Source organism: Canis lupus, chromosome 16, assembly GCF_003254725.2.
Source record: "Canis lupus dingo isolate Sandy chromosome 16, ASM325472v2, whole genome shotgun sequence".
Classification (NCBI taxonomy): domain Eukaryota; kingdom Metazoa; phylum Chordata; class Mammalia; order Carnivora; family Canidae; genus Canis; species Canis lupus.
The window spans coordinates 10,894,524-10,918,778 of record NC_064258.1 but is presented as its reverse complement, the minus strand read 5'-3'; the positions used below and the strand labels follow the sequence as shown (position 1 = coordinate 10,918,778).

The window sequence follows — 24,255 nt, the reverse complement described above, 5'->3', positions numbered from 1 at the left end:
GAGAGAGAGAGGCAGAGACACAGGCAGAGGGAGAAGCAGGCTCCATGCACTGGGAGCCCGACGTGGGATTCGATCCCGGGTCTCCAGGATTGCGCACTGGGCCAAAGGCAGGCGCCAAACCGCTGCGCCACCCAGGGATCCCCCCTGTTTTTATTTTATGGCTGTCTTTCCCATCAGACTTTGGGCCCTGTGGGCAGGGACTTGACTGCCTGGTTCGCCACCGTGTCTCCCACATCCTGCCCAGGTGGTGAGCGCTCCAGAAATGGTTTTGAGGGTATGAGCATGTGCTTGGAGTGAATGAATTTTGATGAGGTACAAGGACAGTCTGCTGGAGACGGGTTAGGCTTCCAGGTGTGAGGCTAGGGTGGGGACGGGATGGATGGGGGTCTAGAGGGCTTGTGGCAGCCTTGGGTCTGCAGGAGAGGCCCCTGGTCATATGGAACAGCCAGCTACCTAAGCACCTGGGAGGGCCCAGTTCCAGGCACTTCCATGGATGCCGGGAAGCAGGGAGGTGAGGCTGGGCGGTGGCTGTCTCCAGCGGGGCCCCAGTGGCCTGAGCAAGGGCTCCCAGCCTGGCTGCCTCTGTGGCAAGCACCAAACCAGTCCTTTGCCAGGAAGATCATGTCAGAGATACATGCCCAGCTGTCCTGCCACAGGGAGGGATGGAGAGAGGGCCCATGGGTGGGAAGTAGGGTGTCCGGGGAAGTGCCCTAGAAAGAGGAGTGATGGGAAGTGGAACTTCCCAGGAGGCTTTGCCTCCTCCTTCATTTCCACTTGTTATGTGAGTCCAGGTCACATGGAGGGGGCCCCACTCACCCCTGCAGGGAGCAGCAGCCTGGGTCCTTTGAGGCTTCTGATGATCAAGAGGCTGCCGGCCCCACACAGCTGCCAGGAGGAGCTCACTGGCACTGGACTCAGGATGCCTGGCTTGCCCACTGACTGGCACACAAGGGGGCCACTGGGGCCTGTGCACGCACCCACTGCACCCCATCTATGTGCCCCAGGCTGCGGGACATAGATGTTTAAAGCTTCGTCTATTATTAAGAAGGGGACTGTGGAAAAAAATAAAAAAAGAAGGGGACTGTGGGACATTCATGTGAACGTACTGGGTGGATTAACAGCAGCAGTTGGAGGGCAGTAATTGGGCCAGGGTAAGGGGGTCTTTGGGCCTTGCTGCGGGCCCCCCTCCCCCAGCCCATTGGCAGCACCAGTGGCTGCTCCTTGGGGGCACTTTTGCTGCCTTTGGAGGGCACGCTGTGGACATGAGCCGCCAGCACCTGGGAAGCAGGTGCCAGCAGTGACTCTGGGCGGTGGCTGCTCGTGGGGGAGGAAAGACTGTGCCTGGGAACGGGGCCCTGGGCGGTTATTGGGTCCTGAACCTCGGTGGCACTGCATCTCCACGCGGCTTCTCAGTGACCGTCCACACCCTCTGAGGTCGGGGTGGGCACCCATTTCACAGATGAGGAAACCAAGTCCTATGGAAGCAGACTTGCTCAGTGACCCACAGCTGAGCTGAGCAGAGCGGGGAGTAAGGGCAGCTTTAGCTTTCACCCAGCTGGGGTTGCTGGGGGTGAGGAATGGGGCAGCCCTCACAGGTGAAGGAGCTGCTCTCACAGGTGGGGCGCTCGAACGTGGGGCCAACCTGACAGGTGGGGGCACCGAGTGACAGGTGAGCTCAGGCCTCACCTCTGGGTTTCCTCCCAGCCCCAAGCTGATGCCCCGTTCACCCCCAGCCCCCTCCCCGGGTCACCTGGGGCCACCGGCCCCGGGCCTGGGGCGCCCTGCGGGAAAGTGTGATGGGGAGGGGCTGAACCCGAGGCCTGCACCGCCCCGGGGCCATCGCACAGCGGGGTGGGGGGCGGGGCCCATGACCCAGAGCCGGCAAGGCGACCCGGGCTCCGCGGAACTGGGTTAGCGAGGACGCGGCGCCGCATTGCAGGGCCGGCTGAGCATGCGCAGCCGGCGCCCCTCCCTCCCCCCCTGCGCGGGGAGTTCCGAGTTCGGGGCTCCTCCCCACCGTCTCCTCACCCCATCCTCCGCCCTCCTCCCCCTTCCCTCCACTCGCCCACACCCCTCCCCCTCCCCTCTCCACCCGTCCCCTCCCTCTGCTTCTCCCACCCCCACTGCCCCCCTTCCCGGGTCCGGGAGCAGCTTCCCTCTCCCCCACCCCACGACCTGGTCACCCCTCCGCTCCTCCCTGGCCCCTCGCAGCGCCCCGCGGGCTGAGCCAGGGCCTCACGGTGTAAGCAGCTCCCAATTTCAGATAAACAAGGATTTTTTTTAGAATAAGTATGTCCCAGACCCCCTCTCCACCTCCACCAGCCAACGTTTAGTCCGCTCTGCCCTCACGTTGGGGCTCCAGGGTACTCTGGGCAGTGGGAGGGGTCCCCAGGGACCTCTCCCTCTGTGCCCTCCCCTAGCGCAGCTGATCTCTCAGGGATCGGGGTGGGGGGGTACCCTGTGCCAGGGAGGAGGGGTAGGAAGAGGAGCTGGGGGCCTGGGGACCCGTTCCCATGTCAGAGGAGGAGGGGCGCCACCAGGCAGTGGGCTGCAACTGCCAGATTTAGCTGTAAAATCTGAATTTCAAATAGACCGTGAAAAAAACCTGAATGCAAATACGCTCCAAACTGATGGGACTTACTTCCACTAGGAAATTATTTGTTGTGCGTCTGAATTTGGGACACACATGCTAAAAAATCCTCATTGGTTATCTGAGATTCCAATTTGACTGGGCATTTTGTGTTTTATCGGGCAGTATACACAGAGCGGTTGAAAGAATAGTTTTTTTGTGATCAATTCATCAACCAGATGGGCTAAGTCAGAGCTTTTGAAAATAGGGGTGGTGGGGGCACAGCAGGAGAGCCCAGGGCAGGAGGAAGAAGGAGCGAGGCCAGGCCGGTGGGGGCCCTGGTGGCCTCGCAGGTAAGGTGGAGAGTATGGCGCCTGGGGTGAGGGTGACTCTGGGGTGCGGCTACCTTGGTGAATGCTGGGTCAGTGCCAGGGGCGTTGGGACGTGGTGGCCTGGGTGCTGTCCGTGCTCCCGGGACTCGGGCAGCAGCGGTGTCCACCTCACGGTGTTGCGGAGGGGCCAGGGGCAGCAGTCCCTGCCAGGTGGACTACCCCGGGGTCATGGGGGGTCGTCAGGAGGGAACCTCTGGGAGCTCCTGCACCCTGGTGGGGTTGTCGTAGCAGCCCTGTCACTCCCCAGATGTGAAGGGATCCCTGCCCGCCCCAACGTTCATCAAGAGATCCCCGCCCCCCCCCCCAGACGGCTGCAGGTTCCGGTTCTGACCCCAGCACTCTGTCTTGGCGGGTCCCGGAGGCCTTGAGGGGTCCAGCCCCTCTTTGAGTAGGACTGTGACAGGGGAGCCCTGCACTGTCTGGAGGAGAGCCCCAGTGTGGAAGGGATGCGGTCTCTGCTTGCTGCCAAAAGCCACCGGGGAGCTTCTCCCGCCACCGTGCCCTCCTATTCTGAAAGGTGACAGTGTCCTAACATGGGACAAGACTGAGTCTTCCAGAGGATAAACACCATTGGCGAGGGTGGGCGTCCTGCCCCAGGGTCACTGGCACAGCTATGCACAGGATGCAGATCCCGGAGAGCTGAGACGGGCAGCGGCCGGTATGACCCCGGCTGGGGACCCAGGGAGGTCGGCGTGCCAGCTCTCGAGGTGTCCCTGGCAACACGAGCGTCGTGGTGATAGGGGCGTGGAGGGTCCCGGTGCTCGCCGCAGGACGTGGTCAGTCCCCTGTGGCAGGGGTAGGGGCCACTGCGCCTGGTCTGCCCCGGACGGTGGCCGTGGGTCCGGGAAGCCCACAGCCGGTTTGCACTGCACATGGGGCCTCTTGTGAGGCTGTCTCAGGGCTGAGCTGCACCTCGTCCTGGGTGACAGTGGAGGGCCTGCGGAGGGCATGAGGACTTGGTTCAGGGGCCCAGCCGCAGCTGGGGAGGGAGGGCCCTGGGACCCAGCTGCTGCACCGCACCACGGTGCCAGCGTGTGGGGCGGGCCTGGTGGCTGGTCTCTGTCCCAGTGGCAGCTGCAGGATGGCACGGACGCCCTGCTGGGGTGGGGTAGCTGCCTGGCACTGGCGCGGTAATTGCTGGTTGCCGAGTTGCCTTTTTAAAACAAAACGCGCACAGAAGTCCCTGCCCGGGGGTGGGGTGGGGGGATCTTTTCATCCTCCTTGCTCTGCTGGCACCCAAGGGCGCCCGGAGCAGACCGGGTGAACCACGGGAAGCCCCGCGGGATGGCTAGGCCTTTCTCCATGGCTGCCAGTACTTGGGTTCTGGTGCCAGCCCTCCAGGGGCAGACCAGCCCCTCCCTCCAGCCCCCCCCCCCCCCCCGTACCCCATGCCCCATCTCAGAGTCAGGGCGACGGTCATAACAGCCCTACCCTGTAGGAGCTCTTGGTAGCCTTGGGGGCCAGTGCAGAGCACTGGGCAGGCTAGTCCCAGGTGGCCCGGCAGGACCCCAAGCTGCCCTTGACGCTCCCTGTGGGCCCCATCAGCGTGGAAGCCCCGGCTCGGAGGCAACCCCCTCCTGAAAGCAGTGTGTACCTGGCAGCTGGCAGCCAGTGCCCACAGGACGCTGTTTGAGGACAGAGCCGAGCTCGGAGCCACAGGTGTGAGCAGGTGTGGATGCTCCGACCTGAAGTTGCCCAGCTCCCATGACCTGCTCCTTCCCTGGGGCTCCCGACCCAGCTCCCCGGGACCCTGGAGGTGGGAATGTCCCGGACAGGACAACACAGCAGCTCAGAGCCCCAGCTCTGTCCCTTGGGATTTTGAGAGTTTGGGGACTTGAGAGTTACAGGGTTGATGCTGGACGGCATTTGGTGTGATGGTGGATATCCCTGAGCCTCCTAAGATTCTAGGAAGCTCCCTGTTGGCATCTGATGGTGCCAGTGTGGAGGTGGGTGGGAGGAAGGGGAAGGACCTCTGAGTGACATCCCAGGGCCCAGTGCCGGGGGGGGGGGGGGGGGGTCGCCGGGGCAACAGGTTCTTGTCTGTGTGCTGGCACTGACCACCACTTCCCTCTAGAAGAACAGAAGTCCTGGCAAGGGGGGTGGGGACACCTGCCAGTGGCCTGGGGTGTCTTGTGAGATGGGGTTGGAGGAGGGGAGTAGGAAAAACAGGCCAGGTGCCCAGCTCTGCAGGGCATGCTGTAGGGGTGGGGGTGGGGGTTGGGGCGGGACTGGGCTTGGAGTCTCTGTCAACTCCTCTCCCTGGGACCTTCCCACCCTTTTCATACGTGGGAAACGGACTGAGAGGGAGGCTTGGCCTGGTTTAGGGTCCCCATGTCCAGTGTCCCCATGGGCACTGCGCCCCATGCCCTGAGGTGGTCAGCATCTAGCCTCCTCCCGCAGCTCTGTCTCTGGCTGGTTCATGGCACCCAGCTGGCAGGGCGGTAGCCAGGGACCTGAGCTGCTGCTGTGCTCTAGTGGCCTTGCCCACCCCCATGCGCCACCAGGCTCCCCAGTGTTGTTCAGTGTCTCCCTCTAGGGCCAAGACACACGTACACTCTCACACCCCATAGCCCGAGGGTTGGCTGTCCTGCCCACCCCTTCCTAGTGGGCGTCCTTCTTTCCTGGGACCTCAGCAGGCATTCGTGTGTCCATGCAGAAGTGGACGATGGCCCCGGGGCAGGGGCTTGACCCTGACCCAGACCTCCACGGGCCCTGTCCAGGAGCTGCTGGACGTGGTGGGCCGTCCTGGGCAGCAGCTGCTGTGGCCTGTGTCCTAGCCTTCCTGCCCCAGCCCGGAGCCCTGTGCCATCCCTGCGTCCCCAGGTCATTCCCCAGAGGGCGTGTGGGCATCGATGGAGCGCCTCGAGCTGGCGGGGCTCCCCAGTGAACACGGCCCCCCCCCCGTCCCGTCCCAGGGTTTCTTGGGGGTCCAGCCGCCACCCTCGGCAGCCCCTGCCACCTGCTGGGCTGTGTGGACTTTCCGTGTGGGATTTCATCTTCCAGCCAGCACGACTGCTGGTTTTTCCCCAGAGGTGGTGTCACTTGTCCCAGGCCAAGCCTCGGGGGTGGAGAGGGGGCAGGTTGGCAGCTCCTCCTGCCAGGTGGGCCCGTCTCCCCCTCCCATCCCTCCTCCGCCTGCGCCAGTGCCTCGCGGGTGTCCTTCTGCCCGTGACAGCTCTGCTGCTGCTCCTGGCAGCTGGCGAGGGGCCAGGCACCCACCCACGTCCCTCCTGTCCCCCTTCTCCTGGCACCCTCCCCACCCCAGCTCTACTCTGAGTCACCCACAGCCAGGGAGCAGGTGGGGGGCCGGGGCGGGTAGGGGATGGTGGCAGGGCTGGGAGGGCCGGAGGAGGCCACGAGGAGCCCCAGCCTGGGGTCTGTGCACCTGCTTCCTTGACTGGGACTGCCACTCACGCTACAGTGTGGCGGAAGATGTTCTCTCCCACCGCCCTCGGCTTCCTGACTCAGCTTGGGGGCCCTGCCTGGGGGGACATGGCCTGGGGGGGCCCTGCAGGGAGACCCTGCCTGGGGGGAGATCCTGCCTGGGGGGGACCCTGCCTGGGGGAAGACCCTGTCTGGGGGGCCCTGCCTGGGGCACTTGCTGTGTGGAGCTGGATTCAGTCTCCCTCTGCCATTCCCCGGGACATTGTTGGAGTGCGATGGGTCAGGCCTGCTGTGTACGTGGTACAGACGGTGCCCACGTGTGGCCCCATGTGGCATGGCACAGTGACAGCTCTGAGTAGCCCCTGCCTCCTGTCGCTTGCGGGGCTCCTGGGGTTTGAACGGTGTGGGGTGTACAGGGCTCCGCTGCAGCCACCCCCCGACCTGGCCCCCAGCCCCTGAGCCAGGGGGCACGCACCCCGGGGGGGTACCCAGCGTTCAGGGCAGGCCTGGTGCAGCGGTGGTGGTGGGAAACCCAGGAGGGCTTCCCGGCCTTGCAGGCTGTGGAGCTGCAGGTCAGGGATTCAGGCAGGGGGCAGCAGGGGGGTCACTGGTGTTTTGGGGTCCTGTGTCTATTTTGCTGTTTCACAGGATGTGAATGAATGCTGTTTTCTCTGTAACCCTGTTTCTTGAGTGGGAGAAACAAAGAGCCGTTTTATGGGCTAAGCCCTCCTCATGGGAGCAGGTGTGCGAATGTATCTCAAGCGTGTGAGAGGTGTGTCCAGACGATTCCCGGTTGAACTCAGGAATCCCCGTGACAACCAGTCTTTCCCGTGACACAGACTTCTCCAGACCCCCACAATGGTGTGATGGTGTCCCCTTGGTCTCCTGCAGGCAGCATCAGGGCCTGTGCCTCTTCTGTCCCCGGGGCTCACGGCCCTGCTGCCCCTGCTCCTTGTGACCTGGAACTGCCCACGTCCCCTGGGTCCCCGGGAAACGGTCGGTATTGGCCTGGGGTCTTCAGGAGGGAATAGGGCAGGGGGGCCTCCCCTTTATGGGGTTCCCAGATGTTGGGGGCGCTTGGCCTCTGCCCTCATTCCTGGGCCCCCACCTCTGTCCCCATCCCGTTTGAGAGGTGACTCTCAGACCCATACGCGCAAAATGACGTCAAAAGTGCCTGGGGCTTGTGCACGTGTGGGGGTGATGCAGGCTGGGTCTGACATAGGCGACTGGGGAGAGGAGACCACATCTGGGGCCAGGACACAGGGTGTCAGTGGGATAGATTCTTGGGGTCCTCTTGTCCTTAGCACTGGTACTGAGCATATTCTGGGGCATGTGCCATCATCCCATGATAGCGCTCTAACCCGTGGTCCCGGCAGTCGGGCCACAGAGGCAGGTGTCTGGTCCTCGGGGCAACTCCGGGTGCTCTGGACACTTAGGACATCCGGCCACAGCCCTGGCAGGTGCCTGGTGAGCCGCTCCTGGGGTAGCCTGCTGCCCGCCCGGCCGGGACGTCACTGCAGCAGGCATGGCTGGTGGGGTGCTGGGCTGGGGACCCTGGGGCGCTGTGGGCCTTGGGCAGCCCAGGCACTGTCCCGGCTTCACCCCCCCTCCCCCCAGGCTGTTCAGTGGTCACTGCTGTGGTGTCTGGTGTGTGAAGTCCTGGCAGCCGCCCAGGCCAGAGCCCCGGGAAGGGGGTGGGTGGCAGGGATGAGCAGGGCAGCAAGCGGCTCTGAGAGGCCCTGGGGCTAGTGCAGGGTCGCTGGCCCATCCTGCATGCTGCTGCCCGCCGGAGAACAGGAGGCAGTGGAGGTGTCCTTCCCGGCTCCAGCTGGCAATTTAGGGCTGGGACACGGGTTAAATTTGACCTGCTTCACTGTGGCCACGATGGGGCTTATGGTACTAGTTTGGAAGCTGAGCAATAACTTGTGCACCGCTGTAGGAAGAATTCAGGGCTGTGGGCAGGGTGAGGGAGCTGGCTTCGTCCTTCCACAGCCAGGGGACTGTCCTAAGAAGGGGACAGCCTCCCGTTCTATCTGGGGCCCAGAAATATTGGCTTGGACTGTTAATTTCAGGGTGCGCTGCTGGCCTGCTACCGAGAGGGACGGCCTGGAGGGTCAGTGACCTGCTGTGGCTGTGGGTGGATCCTGCGTGGGCCAGGCCTCCCCTTCCTGGTCCCACACAAATAATTCCTCTCCCCTAATGCGCTCGGGATGCGGTCCATCTTTTGGGTGGGGCTGTGCCCTCGGAGACAGCTTTCAGGAATGAAATAGTCTTTTAAGGGGCTTACTTCTGAAAAGTGGGTTCCCACATGCAGTTTTGTCCTGATTTCTGGGCATGAAAATGACCCCAGCTCCCACCCTGCCTATCCTCCTGAGCACTATGTGACCTGAGCTTCATTCCGGCCCTGTCCCCCTGTAGACGGCTTCTCAGTTGTCGTCCACCCTCGGGGGTGTCCGCTCCGCTGCTCTTGGGACGGTGGGCAAAGCTGGAGTAGGTCCTGTAGGTCAGGTTCGCATTCTGTGTCGCGCTGGACAGTCTGCAGGGTTAGGGGCTGCCCTGAGTCACGCGGAGGGCGTCCTTGTCCTGACCACGTGTTCGCTGAGCCGTCACCTGGTGGGAGGACGTGAAGTGTGGGGCTTCTCTCAGACGCTCCGAAAAAACAAGCATGTGCATACGGAAGCACAGATTCTGCAGAAGTGCTTTTTCTGAGGATTTTGTAGTGTTGGCGCTACTTTCCTCTAGGTTTGAAAAACGTTCAGGATAGTAACTTAAAATCCTAGGAGAGAAAAAACGGCGCTGAGAAACCAGCACCCCGGCTGCATTGCGGGGCGCGGTGCTGGCTGTGGGGACAGCCCCTTCCACCAGGCCTCTAGAGGTGGCTCCCACCCCCCAGGTAGGTGTAGTGTTGCCTGTTTGGGCTTTGTATGGATGGAAAGGAGGAATCCACGCTGCGCGGTTCTGCTGCAGTTGAGCCCAATCCATCCCTCCTGGGGGGGTGCTCGGACCCCTTCCCATGTCTGCCGTCGTGAATCCTGCTGTGTCTTGTCCACTGGGCTCTGCTCCTGTGACAGAGGGGACGGGACAGCGCCAGGCCGCGGGGGGCGTGGGGGGTGAGGGGGCGAGGGATAGGGTGAGGGCCTGTCCCCCTGCTGCTCTGTTGGGACCCTGCAGAGCCCGGGCGCCTGGCCACAGGTGGGAGCCAGGCAGGCAGGTCAGGGAGGGCTTAGCGTTTCCGGGGGCGGGAGGGCCGGGTGGACAGGGGTGGGGGTGGGGGTGGACCCGAGCGTTCCCAGAGAGCATCCCCCAAGAGTTCCTGTCTGCGGGTGTGAGGAAGGGCCATGCACGTTTGCAAGCCTGTCCCCTACCACAGCCCAGCACCGTCACTCAGCCCAGGGAGAGCTGACCGCAGGGAGGCAGCAGGCTCCCTTCCTGCAGAAGGGCCTTCAGATGCCTAGGTCTTGGCCCCCAGGCAGCGCCCAGGGCCCGGCAGGCCTGAGGAGGTCACATCAACTGCACCCTGCGGGTGGGTGCTGTGTGCGGGTTCCCAGCCAATCAGGCAGGCCTTGTGGTCTTGGCTGGTGCCAGGCCCTTGCTCTGAGGAGCTCAGCAGGTGCAGGACTGGAGGGGGGTGCAGGACCCCCGGCACCCCCTCCCTGGCCATGCCCCACCCTGGGGCAGCTGCCCTCCTCATCTTGCCTCTCTTGGCAGTTTGGCCACGTGTGTGAACCAGTGCCCTGTGTGAATGAAAGCACGTTTTGGGTCTTCCTTTGTAAGTGGCTTGTTCACACAGCCTTATATGAGTGAGCCGGGGTGGCGCGCACACGCTGCTCAAGAGTGAATTCTGTTGTGCGGCCGTAGCTGTGTTAATTCTGCATTCTCTAGCCAATGGAAATGTGGGGTTTTTTTTTTTGGTGTTTTGCTATTAAAATCTCCGTCACTTGTTAAAATGGTACTCGTACCTTTGTCTGAAATAGAACATTTCTGATAAATTGCTTGATTCCTTGAGGCCCTGCCTCTGGAACCGAAGTGCTGGCCTCGAAGGGCTGAGAGGAGGACTGGGGCTGGGGCTGGGGGTGCTCCTAGGCTGGTTCCTTATTGCCCAGAGCTTGCTCCCCCTGCACCAGGTCCCCCTGTACCACCTCCTCCTGCACCAGGTCCTCCCCTGCCAGCTCCCCCTACATCAGCTCCCCTGCATCAGCCCCCCCTGCACCAGGTCCCCCTTCATCAGGTCTCCCTGCATCAGCTCCCCTTGCACCAGGTCCTCCTATATCAGCTCCCCCTGCACCAGGTCCCCCTGCATCAGCTCTCCCTGCACCAGGTCTCCCTGTACTATGTCTCCCTGCACTATGTCCCCCTGCATCAGCTCCCCCTGCACCAGGTCCCCCTGCATCAGCTCCCCCTGCACCAGGTCCCCCTGCCATCAGCTCCCCCTGCACCAGCACACCATTCAGGCCAGTGTTTCGTAGATCTGTGCACCCTCACCCCAGAGGTCCAGCAGAGTCCTACTAAGCTCATGGGGACCCTGCCTGCTGCCCAGCTGCCTCCCCCCACCCTGCGGACAGCGTTGCTCCACCAGCCCCACAGCCAACTATGAGGAACACACAGGTTTCAGCAGGAAGCTCCAGTGTATGGATTGAGGACAGAGAAGTGAAGGATAAATTGGTGCTGTCAGTTCTGCCGTGAAATGTACGGCACTTTGTCCCCCTGGACCACATGGGGTTCCTGCCTCTGCCTCCGTGGGCCTCTCCTGGCGAACACTGGGCAGCCTTTTCCTGCCCTAGTACTGCGGGCCAGGGGCCCGCAGGGCGGGGGGCAGCCGCATACTGAGAGAGGTGATGGGCCCCTCCCCGGGCCACCCACTGGTCTGGGTGGTACTGGGCTCAGGGGTGGGGGCTGGCTACTGGGGCATGAGGTCACACTGTGCTGTTTTCTGTCCCCAGATCACCAGAAGCTGGAGAGAGAAGCTCGAATCTGCCGTCTCCTGAAGCATTCCAACATTGGTGAGCAGCTATCCCAGGGGGTAGGGGTCCCTGCTCTCTGCCCCGCGGCCTGTGGCCTTTTCCTCCCGACGATCAGACTGGTAGAGAGACACCCAGAGGCGCCCTGTTCCTTCTCCATACGAGCGTGCCACCCCAGGCCCCTGGAAATGGCTCTTCCTCCTGACCTGCAGTGATTCTGGGGGGGAGGGGGTCGGTGCAGCCCCGTGCAGGAGCTCTACCTGGATGGGGCCCCACCCATCCCTCTAACTCCAAGCTGTGATCTTGGTGAAAACATTCTGTGGCTTCAGAAAAGCCACAGGCAGCCCAATTAAGAAGAAAAACGTTTGGAAACCAGAAACCTCAGAAACCACTGCAGGCGCAGTCCCGGCCTGATGTCTGAGGTCTGGTTCAGGTGACCTGGCTGTCGCCTGCCAGTCCTTAGAACTGTGTGGCCTGGGGCTGGGGTCCTGTCAGGGGCAGGGGAGCCTCGGGAGCCTGGAGCCTTCACCTCAGGATGGTCACCCTTTCTCTGAAATTCCAGGTCATATCCCTGTAAGTGACACCATTGTAGGAGCAGCACACCCTAGAAGTCCATTGGGGCCTCCGAGGCACTTGGCCCTCACTTGGCCACATGCCCACCCCTGTGGTTCTAGGGTGGTCCTTGCTTGCTGCCCCGGGGGCAGGTGTGCATGTCCACCTGCCTTCCCTGCTCCGCCTCTGGCCCTTTAGGGACTTCTGAGGGGCCCACTGCACGAAGTAGCCAGGGGGCATGGAGGGGATGACAGGTCTGCTGCCTCTAGAGCTTGTCAAGGTGGAGTCCTGGGCCGCTCCTGTCAAGATTCTCGTTTAGTTGTGCCAGGACAGTGCCCAGGATACTATTTAAAAAGAGTAGCAGGAGGTGTGGAGCAGCCAGTTCTGGAGCCACTGGCCTGGGGGGTGCGGGGCACATGTCACTCCTGAAACAGGGCTTGGCCTCATGGAGGCCCAAGGGGCTCCAGAAAGCCTTTGCCAGTCCCTAGAGCTGGTCCTGGGAACCTGTGGCCCTGCAGGACAGGGGGAAGTGAACCCCCACATCCTGGGCGGCCCCCTGTACCAAGGCTGCTGCAGCCCCGGGTCCTGCCCAGCGCTTTTACTCCAGGTTCTCAAGCCCAGTGTGTGGGACCCGCTGGCATGCAGGGCCCTGACTTGCTCCTGGAAAGCTGACTCAGGGGCCTGCGGTGGGCCCACGAACTGGAACCTTCCACCAGTGTGCCAGGTGTCCACAGGGATCCCAGGCCATTCCTCGCTGGCCGGGTGGCGGGGGAATGTTTGCACAAATGATGGGCTTCGGTCTGACCTCTGACCTTCCCCAACCCGGCTGGGGCCCTCTGTGGCTGGGGCCCTCTGTGGCTCCAGGCTGAAAACTCTTTCCTGGTGCTCCTGGCAGACACCTCCACCGGCCAACTCCACCCCTCCCCCTCCCGCCAGCCCCCTCCCCTGCTTCCCCTGAGCACCAGGCCACAGTAGGTCACCACTTTGAGCAATCATCAAGAATCCCCTTTAAATAGCGGGAGGACCTAGGTGTTCTTTGGTTTGGCATTTTGGGACAGTTCTTCAAAAGATATCTCGCTCTGCCTGGATGCCTGGTGTTGTTCCTGGTCACTTACGATCAGACCCTGAAGTCCTCATAGCAGCTTCATTCCAGAACACCAGGGAGCCTGCAGTGCAGAGGGAACATTCTAGAACATGGGGGAGGTGGAGCAGAGACTGAAGTACAGAGGAAACATTCTAGAACACAAGGCAGGACTGAGACGGGTGCAGAGGGGACGTCCCGTTCCCTTAGACTCTGGAGGGGCTCTCTGGGGAGTCGTGGGAGCTGTCTAGGGGCAGGTGAGGGGGCTTGGCCCGGGCCTGGGTCTGCCCAGCCTCACCCTAGACCGAAGTGCCCCCCAGACCCCTGGGGGAGGCAAGGGGACCTTGTTCGGCCAAGTGCAGCGGAGGGGCTCCCCGTCTTCCGCTGCATCCTCAGGGAGCACTGTGTTCAGGGTGTGGGGGCGCAGGAGCCTCAGTTTCCCCATCTGCACAGTGGAGGTGGGCACCCCCAGGGAGTGCCCGGGAGGAGCCTGGAGGAGTCAGGTGGAGGCCAGGCCGAGCCCCCTCTGCCGAGTGACCTGGGGATGCTCAAGGGCAGGTCGTGGCGGCTCCTGCGGGGTCTGCAGCCCTTGAGCTTCTGGGGCTCCCCACCTGGGTCAAGGCGCACCTGTGCTGCCGGCAGCACGACTCAGGCGCGGGGCGCTGGTTTTCCGTTCGTGGTTTCGAGGGCCCGTCAGCTGCGCGGCAGGGTGGCTGCGTGACCTGCGGGATCCGAGCAGAATGAAAACGTGGGCCTCGAGACAGCAGGAGCAGATCGGGGTCCTTGGGGCACCTGGGCCAGGGACACGGGCCAGAGCTGCATCTCCACAGGTTTTCCTGAATCTTTATGGTTTGCTTCCCAGGGAGCTCACTCATGGGGCTGGTGGTGGGAGGCTGGACTCCCTCCATGGACGTCTCGTCAGGGCCATTTGAGCATCTTTGAGACGTGGCAGTGGGTCCCCAGGCTGCATGGGGACGGGGACAGGGAGACAGGAGAGGGAGGGAGAATGAGGAGCACGGTGCTGCTTTCCCCCCCTAAGCTGTAGTAAAACACACGTAATATTTATGATTGTAACCGTTTCTAGGTGTGTGGGTCAGTCGCATGTACGTGTGCAGCCGTCACCACCCTGTACCCAAACTTCCTACCGTCTTTGCCGGAACGTCTGCATCCAGGAGCACTGACTCCCATTGGCCTCTCAGGCCCAGGACCTCCCATGCGTGCTGTGTCTGTGGGTTGGTCCCCGCTAGGGACCGGAGGTGGGATCGATCACCCATGGGTCCAGCTGGGACTCCCCACTGCCCGCCCACCTTGTAGCCGGGTGCTCACGTTCCTTGCTTTTCGAGGCTAAGTAACATGCTCCGTATGGACGGACAGTGTGCCGCTCCTTTCCCCGACGGCCGACACGGCCTTTCCCGCGTGGGCCGTGGACCTGGGTGTGCGGGGCTCTGTGTCCTTGCTGCCTTCAGTTCTGTGGCCACAGAGCCGGCGGCGGCTCCGTAGTGAACTTGCCGGAACCACTGTGCTCTTTGGCTCTGGTCCTGGAGGCGCCAGCCCCGCCCTGCGGGCTGCAGAGCACGGGGTGGGCATGCGGGGCCTGTGCTGAGCCGTCACGCGGGGAATGGGGTGCACAGAGCCGGCCCCCCAGCACCAGCTGCCCAGCCAGAGCCCTCCCCAGCTGGTACAGTTTCTCTTTAGAGACAAGGGGTCCGGGATCCCTGGGTGGCGCAGCGGTTTAGCGCCTGCCTTTGGCCCAGGGCGTGATCCTGGAGACCCAGGATCAAATCCCACGTCAGGCTCCCGGTGCATGGAGCCTGCTTCTCCCTCTGCCTCTGTCTCTGCCTCTCTCTCTCTCACTGTGTGCCTATCATAAATAAATAAAAATTAAAAAAAAAAAAAAGAGACAAGGGGTCCCCCAGCTTCCCCTCAGCTTCCTTCAGCCTCTCCTCAGTCTCCCCCAACCTTTCCCCAGTCTCCCCCAACTTTTCCCCAGCCTCCCCCAGCCTCCCTCCAGCTGCCCCCTAGCCTCCCTCAGCCTCCTCAGAGCTTCCATCCAGCCTCTTCCCAGCCTCCCAGCACCCTCCCACAGTCTCCACTCAGCCTCCCCTCAGCTTCCCTCAGCCTCCCCCAGCCTTCATCCAACCTCCATCCAACCTACTCCCAGCCTCCCTCCACCTCCCCCCAACCTTTCCTAGCCTCCCTCCAGCTTCCCCTCAGCCTCCTCACAGCCTCCCTCAGCCTCCACTCAGCCTCTCCACTGCCTTCCTCTAGCCTCCCCCCAGCCTCCCTTCAGCCTCCCCCAACCTTTGCCCAGCCTCCCTCAGCCTCCCTCAGCCTTCCCCAGCCTCCACTCAGCTTCCCCTCTGCATACTAATCCTCTCTCCCCAGGGCCTGGCTCCATGATGGCTGCTGAGGCTAGAGCCCACCTCCTTTGCTGGGTGGTCCCCCCTGAGCTGGGCAGGTGGGCACCATGGAGGACTCGCCCTGAGGGCTTCCTGCCTGGACAGCAGAGGCCGGGGCAGCTGGGGAGAGGTTTCCCATCTCCTGGTGCTCAGGCCCGCAGCTGGTGGTGTCGCCCCTCCTGGTGGCTCTCCTGCCACCGGCCGTCCAGAGGCTGCCCGGTGCCTCCTGGCCTGGGACTCAGGCGCAGGCCTCGGAGGATTCGTGGCCTGGGGGGCTTCCAGGCCAGACTCGGGGTGCGGCAGGACTTGCTTTGTCGTTACCGGGCACCCTGCTTGTGGTGTCAGGGATTGCCTGTGTTTCTGTAAGTGGATTTGTGAGCTCACTGTCTTGCTCCGTTCTCTCAGAAGTCCCGTCTGATACGCTAGACGGGTTTTCTTCTAAACCGTTAAAATAAGGTGCAGTTCCTTTTTAAACGTTAAAAGATTTTTTTTTAAAGACGTGTGCACACGCACACAGGCTCCACTCCCAGACTCCCCGTGGCTCCCAGGCGAGGGGGTGGGACCCCCCTGGCTGGGCCTGGGAGCCCGGCCCTCCCACCAGCACTGGGGGCGGGGGCCTCCTGCGGCACCCAGCATTATGGACCCCTGGCCCGCCCCCCGGGGAAAGGGAGGAAGGCCCCCTGGAATGCCCCTCAGGGTGCCCAGGCCTTCCCCTGCTTGGGGCTCAAGGCGGGGGGAGGGGGGCACCAGGAGGTGGTGAGCTCCCACTCCCCACTCCCCAGACTTTGCAGGAGGGGCCTGGGCAGAGGTTGCAGTGAGCAGGGGTCTGGGGTGTTGGGGAGAAGCAGGCCAGCCTGCAGTCAGCCCTGGGCTGGGGTGTGGGCAGGAGTCCACCCTGACGTCCCCGGGAGACCTTGTTCGTGAGCACTTGGCCGGGGGCTGGGGGGGATGCTGGATGCGGAGCCACTCGGCCTTTCCGGGCTGTGCGCCGGGGAGCTGGGCTGGAGGCCCTGGGGTGCCAGCTGTCGGGCGGCTGGAGGCTATCGGCGGCATCTGCGGGGGGCAGGCTCCCAAACGTGTGGGGAGGCGGCCGTGTGACCATTCCCGGGCATCGTTGCTGTTGGGCGGCGCCAGGTGCGGCCCGGCTTCCGGCCAGGTGTGCTGGGCCCCAGGTGTGCTGGGCCCCAGGTGTGCTGGGTCAAGGCTGCTTTCGGGGCTGTTTCCTTCCCCTCCCTTAAGGCACGCCAGTGTGCCCGGGAGCGGGGGGCTCGGGTGTGTGCTGTGCCAGGCTCAGGGGCCCAAGAACAAGCAGACAGCTTAGGGGAGCACCCGGCAGGGGTGCTGTTCTGGAGCCCCCCGGGGCCTCCCTGGGCCCCGTAGCTGGTCCCAAGCGGCAAGCAACGGGCCCCCTGCACTCCTCTCCTGTAAGCAGCTCCTGTCCAGGGCCCGTCTGATGTCCGGCGAGCCTCCGCCCTGCACCCCAGCCCGCCTGCTCCCCCGCCGGCCCGGGACCAGCAGACGCCCAGAGGCTGCAGCCCTGGGGATGCTTGCCGGGCACCCGGGGCGCTCTCCTTGGCCTCTGCCTGCTGCCCGCCCACCTGGCCCTGCCCCTACCTATGCGGTGGGGGCCCCCTATGAGGGAGGGGGGCTGGGTGGCAAGGGCTGATAGAGGCTGGGCCAGCCCCTCACAGCCCCCTGTCTCCTACAGTGCGCCTCCACGACAGCATCTCCGAGGAGGGCTTCCACTACCTGGTCTTTGATCTGTAAGTGCTGGAGCTGGGGATGCAGGGCTCCCAGCGGGGTGGGAATTGGGGGCAGAAGTGGGGATCACCCCCGGGGGCTGGCCCGACTCCCAGGCCCCCTACCTTGCAGCCACACCAGCACAGCCTCCCCACCCCCTATGTGCTTTGCACCATTGGTGCCCGGAGCCCCACAAGGTGGGATCTGCCCCCTGGGCCCTCTTGTCTACAGGACCCCGGGGGGGCCCGGGCAGAGGGGTGAGAGGAAGGAGAGGACCCCAGGAGTGGTCACAGGGCGTTCCTCTGGAGTCCTCACCACAGCCCACTGGCATGAGCGTGTGTGTGCGTGCACGCGTGTGTACACGTGTGCACGTTCATACACTTATGTGTCTGTGTGTACACACGTGTGCGTGTGCAGCGTCTGATGTGCAGGCTTTGGGGCTTCTGGCGCCTCTAACTTCCTGCTGGATTTAGGAGGAGTGAGCTCATCCCTGTCCTTCCCTGACAGCTCCCACTACACAGCTATATTTAGCTCTCTGTGAGTCAGTGTGGCTGGGGACTGGGAAGGGAGTGGGCAGGGGCCGTAGGCTTTGGGCGGCCCCTAGTGGCCTCTGGATGGCCGCGTGGCCAGGGTGCTGTCACCAGTGTGATGGGACACCTGCACGGGGCAGCTGCTCTTCCCTCAAAGGACAGATGCTGCCACGGTTGTTGGGCAGCCTCAGGAGCCCTCAGTGGACCAGCGCTCCAGGTCCTCTGGTCAAGGGAGGCTGGGACTGTCCCTGTAGAGGCTTGGTCACCTCTCAACACCCCAGTGTTCCACAAGACAATGCTCTGAGTTGCCCGCCAGGTGGCCAGGGCTGGCCTGGGACACAGCTGCCACTGCCAGGCTGGGGCTGTCCCCAAACGTCTGTGCCACGGCCCCTGAAGTGGCCCCTGCAGAGGGGGCAGGCTTGCTGTCACCCCCGTGGGCCCCCACACCCACCCAGCTTCACCTGCCTCCTTCACAGACAGTGTAGAGGCTGGAGGGTAGCCATGCCTAGGCCCTGGTGGCAGTGAACAAGTGGGTGGGTGTGATTCAGAAGACAGGGAGGGAGAGAGCAGGGTATGGGTGTCCATGTGCACACGTGTGCATGCTAATGCGTGTGTGTGCACATGTGTAACTGCATACGTGGTGTGTGCATGTACATGTGTAGGTTCATGTCTCTGGGCCTACATGGCAGAGGAGTATGGGGAGAGGCTCTGGGAGGCCAGCAAGAGGTCCTTGGCTGGTGTGTCTGCAGAGCGTGGGGAGAGGAAGGGCCTAGGCCCGGCAGGCCCTCCCCGAAAGCCTCTGCAGCCCACAGACTTGTCCTGACCCTGCTGCAGCCCCTGCTCTGGGCACCCAGGACGCCCTGGGCCACAGGGAGGGAGTGGGGAAGAGTAGAGACCAGCCCCTGCCCCCGCCACAGCCTTCCCTGTCATACTACAGACCCTGTAAGGCCTGGGGCGCCAGAATTGGGGAACTACTTCTAGCCTGGGTTGGCATCCCCTTCAGGGGGCCCCAGACTTGGGGAAAGTGTGGATTCAGGGGCAGACAGGTCTCCCCACTGTCATCTTCTGAGGAGGTGGAGGAGGAGATGGAGGAGGGGGAGGTGGTATAGGTGTTGATGTTGTCTGTGGTGATGACAGTGATGGAAGTGACGAGGATGATGGGGTCTCTGGAGTCTGTGACCTCAGTCTGCCTTGCCTGCAGGGTCACGGGTGGGGAGCTCTTCGAGGACATCGTGGCCAGAGAGTACTACAGTGAGGCGGATGCCAGGTGGGTGTGCAGCCCTCACTCCTTCCCGCCCTCTCCTCTCCCCACCCCTGCCCCCGTGGCCCACGTGTGCTCCTGTGTGCATAGCGGCTAACGGGGCCTAGGCAGACGGTCAGCCGGGCTGGGGTTAGTCCATGGCCCAGCTGCCAGCCCATCTGAGCCCTACTGGGAGCTCCTGAGAGGTGCCCAGAGCAGCGGGCAACTGGTGGGGACTGGCCCACAGAGGGCTTTCTCCCTGGGGTGGCCGGAAGGGGGAGTGACCGGTGTCCCTCTCCTGCCCCTCCATTGGACCTCATCTGTGGCCCACAGCGGGCACTCAGGGGGCCTTTCCAAATGCTCTTCCAAACACAGGGCAGGGATCCCTTTCCATGCCACTCTCCCAGGGCTGGAGGCAGGATGGGAAGGCGAGGGGGGCCTGTGCCCCAGAACATGTCTGCTGGCTTTCCTTCATGGGATGGCTGTGGGTGGGAAGCCAAGGCCCCATGTGCAGCGATGGAGGGACTCAGGCTTCCTTTGGATGACACTTCCGTGTGGGCTCTGGGGCAGCCCTTCCTACTGGGGTCCGCCATCACAGGGGATGAGGGGCCCAGTGACCTCTGGGTGCCACTGCAGCATGCTGCTGGGATGCAGGGCCCTCCTTCCTGGAAGAAGAGGCCCTTGGTGACCTGCCATGGCCCCTGCGGGAGTGCCACTCCTAACCCTGCATCTCAGCTTGCACACCACTGAGACCAGCAGCTCCCTGCCCGCTGGGGTGGGACCCTCGCTTTACAGAGATAAAAGGCTGACACTGGTCATCTCGAAGTGGCATTAACTATGGATGCTTCCCTTTTATATTTTTTTGTTACTTGTTTATTTCTAAAAATTTTATTAATGAGCATGTATTTCTTTTCTAATCAAGGAAATGAATAATTATTTTTTAAAGTAGCTTTTCGTGACTTGCTTCTGCACCCGCGGGTGACCTCGCCTGCTGCTAATGGCCTGAGTGAGTCCCGCAGCTGCCTGGGTCCCCACAGACCCCAGAGCCCAAGGCGGGTGGTCCGCCAGAGTCAGGGCCAGGGTTGGGAGGGTGTCAGAGACAGGTGGGGCTAGGCTTCTCCTCTGCCTTGCCTGCCGGAGAGCGCCGGGGCACAGGCTGCTTTTCTGAGGCTCCTTGATGGAGGACCTTCATTTTGCTCACTAGCCTGGGAGTGCTGGTCCCCTTCTGGAGCAGGAAGTTCTGGCTCTTATTTTCTTCTTTCAAGAAAAGTAGGAATGGAGCAGAGCTGGGCCAGGAGGAGCTCTGGGGCTCTCAGGTGCAGGCCCCGCCAGGTGGGCGGAGCTCCAGGGCCCTCAGGTGCAGGCCCCGCCAGGTGGGAGGAGTTCCGGGGCCCTCAGGTGCAGGCCCCGCCAGGTAGGAGGAGCTCCGGGGCCCCTCAGTTGCAGGCCCCTCCAGGTGGGAGGAGCTCTGGGGCCCGCGGGCCCCGGATGGGCCGGGCAGTCAGGGTCCTGGGGCCCACCACCAGGGCAGAGCCGGAATAAGAAGGGCTGCCTTCCAGTTCTGCCACCAGGACTACCTGGCTGCCTCCATCCGGGCAGTTTGCCTTCGCAGCCCTCCGTTTCCCAGCCTGGAACGCCCTGCTCCGGGGGCCTTAGTCCTGGGCACCGACCACTTCCCCGGGGGCCTGGTACTTCCCCTGTGGTCCGCAGCAGGTGGTCTTGGCTGAGGGGCGATCCCGCCTGCTGCTGCAGCTCCCCCTTGGCTGGGAACCCCCGGCCCACCCCAGCCTGCCCACAGGGCCTGCCTTCTGTGTCGGGCCATGCCCCACACCCGGTGCTCCCAGCACCTGTGGCCTCAGAGCTCTTTCCTCACCACCTGCCCCTCTTGCAGGCCTCTTGGCCTATCGGGGGCTGTCGTGGAGGCTCTCCTGGTTTCGAGACCCCTTGGAACTGGCCCAGAGGAGATGGGGCTGGGGTGCACACACAATGCCTAGCTTTCTCTCACAAAGCCTGCCTTACTCATGGCCCAGCCATGAGGAGGGGACGAGGGGAGCAGGACGCCCCGGGGCCACGCCTCCAGCTGCCCCCGCTGATAAAGCTGTGAGATCGGAGTGGCCTCTTCTCCCAGCAGCTCTGGCCCCTGGGTCGAGGCGGAGATGCCCTGCGTTTGCCCTTTGCGCTGGTGCTTTGTTTGCAGGCCGGAGGGCCCCACAGAACCTGGGTGGACATTCATGACCCACAGGCGTCGTCGGGAACCGTGGCAGACGGGCTGAAGCTCACTCCCATCCTGGGAGGGCGGCAGTGCTGACTGCCTGTGTCCAGGGACACCCCCCACGCCGCCGGGAGGGGTCGGGGCCTGCTGAGGCAGGGACCCAGGAGGCTGGCCACGCGGGGTGGTCCGGGCCCCGGTAGGTGAATCGGCGGCCCTTCCAGGGGTGCTGCTCGCGGCAGAGCAGTCCTCGGCTCCTAGCGCCTGGATTCTCTGGAGGAGGCAGGGGCAAAGCAGGACTTGCTTTTTTGACCTCTTTCTTCTTCCCACTTGGGAGGAATTTGGCAGTTTGTGGGAAAACTGAAGGGTCTTTTCCAAAGCAGGCAAATCAAAATTCAAAATATTTAGAACCCGGTTTTTAAAAGGCTAGTAAGATAGTGGCTCCTGAGAGATGTTTGAAGGGCCTCCTGAGACTCCACTGCCCCAGTGAGAAGGAGGCGGGGGGGGGGGGGGGGGGGAGGAGGGGGAGTGGGAGGAGGAGGAGGAGGAGGCAGGGGCACAGCAGAGGTGACCTCTGAGCCCAGAGGTCTGGGACCAGGACCCAGCCAGTGTCTGCAGCTCTCTTGGGAATAACTCTGACCCCCCCAAGAAAGGTCCCATGGGGATAATGGCACCAAGGTTGTGGGCTCAGATTGGAGTGGGGATGAGGGCCGGTGGTCTGGGCCCCAGGGGCCCCCCCAGGGCAGGGCTGCCCATAGTGTGCTCGGCCCATTCATTCCGGGCGGCGGGGGGGAAACCAGCCCATTTCTCCACCGGGGTGGCTGTGAAGCTTTTGGAGCAGGTCCTCAGAGTCACAGGCACAGCCAAGTCCTGCAATGCTGTCGCAGAGATGCAGCCCCTCTGCTGGCCTCGTGTGTCTGGTGCGTGTCTGGGCCCGGCACTCCCAGGAGGGATGGGGAGGGCAGGGTGCAGCCCACCCGCCCGGAGCCCACGTTACTAGTCTGTCCCGCAGCACATGGACCCGTGGGTCCAACAAACAGTCTCAGAACGTCTTGCTGCTGGGTGGGGCAGAGACAGAATTGGGAGCAGAGAGCCACCTGTCCACTGCCACGGAGGCCGCGGGCCAGTGCAGGGACACCCACCCCGAGCCCGCGGCTGCCGTGGGACTGCTGTGGGCACGGCCAACATGGGGCGTGCAGAGGGCGCTGTCCCCGCCACGGGATGGTCTCCGGGTGAAGGCGGGATGTGCGTGACCTGGAGGTGAAGCAGGATGTGCCGCGGGCTCAGCAGGTCTGCCCGGAAGCCAGGTCACCCCAGGGCTGGCGGGAGCAGCCGGAGGTCCAGGCCACACCTGCCCGGGGCGGAGAGGCCGCGGTGCCGGGAAGGGCCTGCAGGGTGTACAGCTGGGTGCTTGCCGGGGCAGAGCCGTCGCAGCCCAGGAAGGCGCTGGTCCGCCTGGGCTCCCCTCGCTCCGGGCAGAAGCTGCGTGCGGGTGGCCTCAGGGATCTGATGGCCCAGGGCTCCGGGTCGGCTGTGAGCGGCCGGTCTCTGGAGGCCAAGAAGGTGTTTCCCACCCCGGGCCCTGGCTCAGCGACCTCAGTGGCCAGTGCTGGGGGTGTCACCCTGTCTCCGCTGTACCCAGTGGCCTGCCTGGCCTTAGCAGGGGGCCTCCAAAGAGCTTTGCCCCGTGGAGTGGGTTCCCTCCACCTCCAACCCCCCACCCCCATGGTGAGCTTGCTGTGAGGGATCAGCCCACAGGGGCCGAGCCTGTGCCTGTAGAACGGGGGCTGGCAGTGGCTGGATGTGGGCCTGGTGCCACCGGGACACAGATGAGGATCCCCGGGGACTGAGTACTTTGTGGGAGTCATGTGAGCAGGAAAGGCTTTGAGGGCAAGTTAGGCCAGGACATGGGACAGGAGACCCTAGGACACGAGGGCAGGAGATTCAGGACATGGGAGGGTGGTATCAGGGGTTGTTTCCTGACCTCCACAAAGCTCAGGAATCATCAATCAGCAGGTCGCTAGGCTCTGGCCGCTGCAGGGAGGAAACAGGTCTCCTTTTTCAGGCAGCAGGCGATGGTCCCCAGGTGTGGCCAGAGCTATCTGAGGAACCGGTCTGGTCCCTCACCCCGCCTGGAGTGCGCCATTAGGAAAACGAAGCCCACGCCACAGCTGACTGGCCATCACCTCGCAGGGTCTAGCTATGGCAGGAGGGGTCCTGAAGCAGTCTGCACCCCCCACCGCCACCAAAAGGGGATGCAACTGTGGCCCGGGCAGGTCCAGGGCTGTGAATATGGTCCCAGGCAGGTCCAGGGCTCCCGGCGGCCTGTGGCTGGCTCTGGGGCAGCTGGAAACTATGTGCACCCCTTGGGCCATCTGGGGGAGGTGGGCTCAGGCCAGAAGCTGGTGTGTGTAGTGGGGCGGGTGTCAGGGTCTGTGCTCGGGTGATGTTGCTCATGCACAGGTGTCCGAGGTGCCTGAGAGTGGCCCCCACCTCTCCCTCCCGCCCAGAAGGCCCCAGACTGCTCCCTGGCTCAGAGCCCCGGGCGGCCCAGCACAGCAGCCAGCAGTCAGTGTGGACGTTTGGGGCTGTTAACGCTCCAGCAGCTGCCCCAGAACAGAGTGTGGTCCTGGTGCTCGGGTGCCACCCTGCTGCGTGGTGCCAGCCTGCCTGGCAGGGTGTGGGCTCAGCCCTAGCCCCCTCTCGGAGGGCGCCTGGCCCAGCTTTGGGCGCAGTCGGTGTGAGCCTGGGGAGGGTGCACGGGGACCACAGGTGTTTCCTCTAAGTGTCGCTTACTGGGTCAGAGGAGACGGCTGGGCAGGGGTGCAGGGGGCTGGCTGTGCCCTCTGCCAGCCCGTGGGGGTGAGGAAGGGTTCTGGAGACTCTCTTCTGGCCGGTGTCTCCTCTCCCATATGGCAGGCTGCATCTTGATCCCCTGCTTCCCCACAACCCCAGTGCCACACAGCACCCCATGCCTGCACCCTGCCCCCCTGCCCCTCGAGGCCACCCTCACTAACACGCCTGCTGTTTGCTGCAGTCACTGCATCCAGCAGATCCTGGAGGCGGTTCTCCATTGCCACCAAATGGGGGTCGTCCACAGGGATCTCAAGGTGAGTCCCCCGCCCTGCTCTGCCAGGTGTCTGTCGTCCGTACCTGCATGTCTCGAAAAAGGAGGCCCTGGAGGGGCAGTGGGAGTGCCAG

At 63.4% G+C, this 24,255-nt stretch overlaps 1 protein-coding gene across 5 annotated transcripts in view; it reads left to right on the top strand.

Annotated features, from left to right (window-relative positions):
- The window catches only part of CAMK2B (calcium/calmodulin dependent protein kinase II beta), a 76,948-nt gene that overhangs the window by 31,077 nt on the left and 21,616 nt on the right, over positions 1 to 24,255 (top strand). For 4 of the 5 annotated variants that reach the window (XM_025433612.3, XM_049095112.1, XM_025433611.3 and 1 more), the window contains exons 3-6: positions 11,286 to 11,345; positions 17,044 to 17,098; positions 18,807 to 18,872; positions 24,092 to 24,164. In XM_025433612.3, coding sequence (XP_025289397.1) covers positions 11,286 to 11,345; positions 17,044 to 17,098; positions 18,807 to 18,872; positions 24,092 to 24,164 — 254 coding nt within the window. Of the gene's footprint in view, positions 1 to 11,285; positions 11,346 to 13,082; positions 13,194 to 17,043; positions 17,099 to 18,806; positions 18,873 to 24,091; positions 24,165 to 24,255 lie in introns of those variants that run through there. The other variant, XM_049095114.1, reaches the window with a different exon arrangement.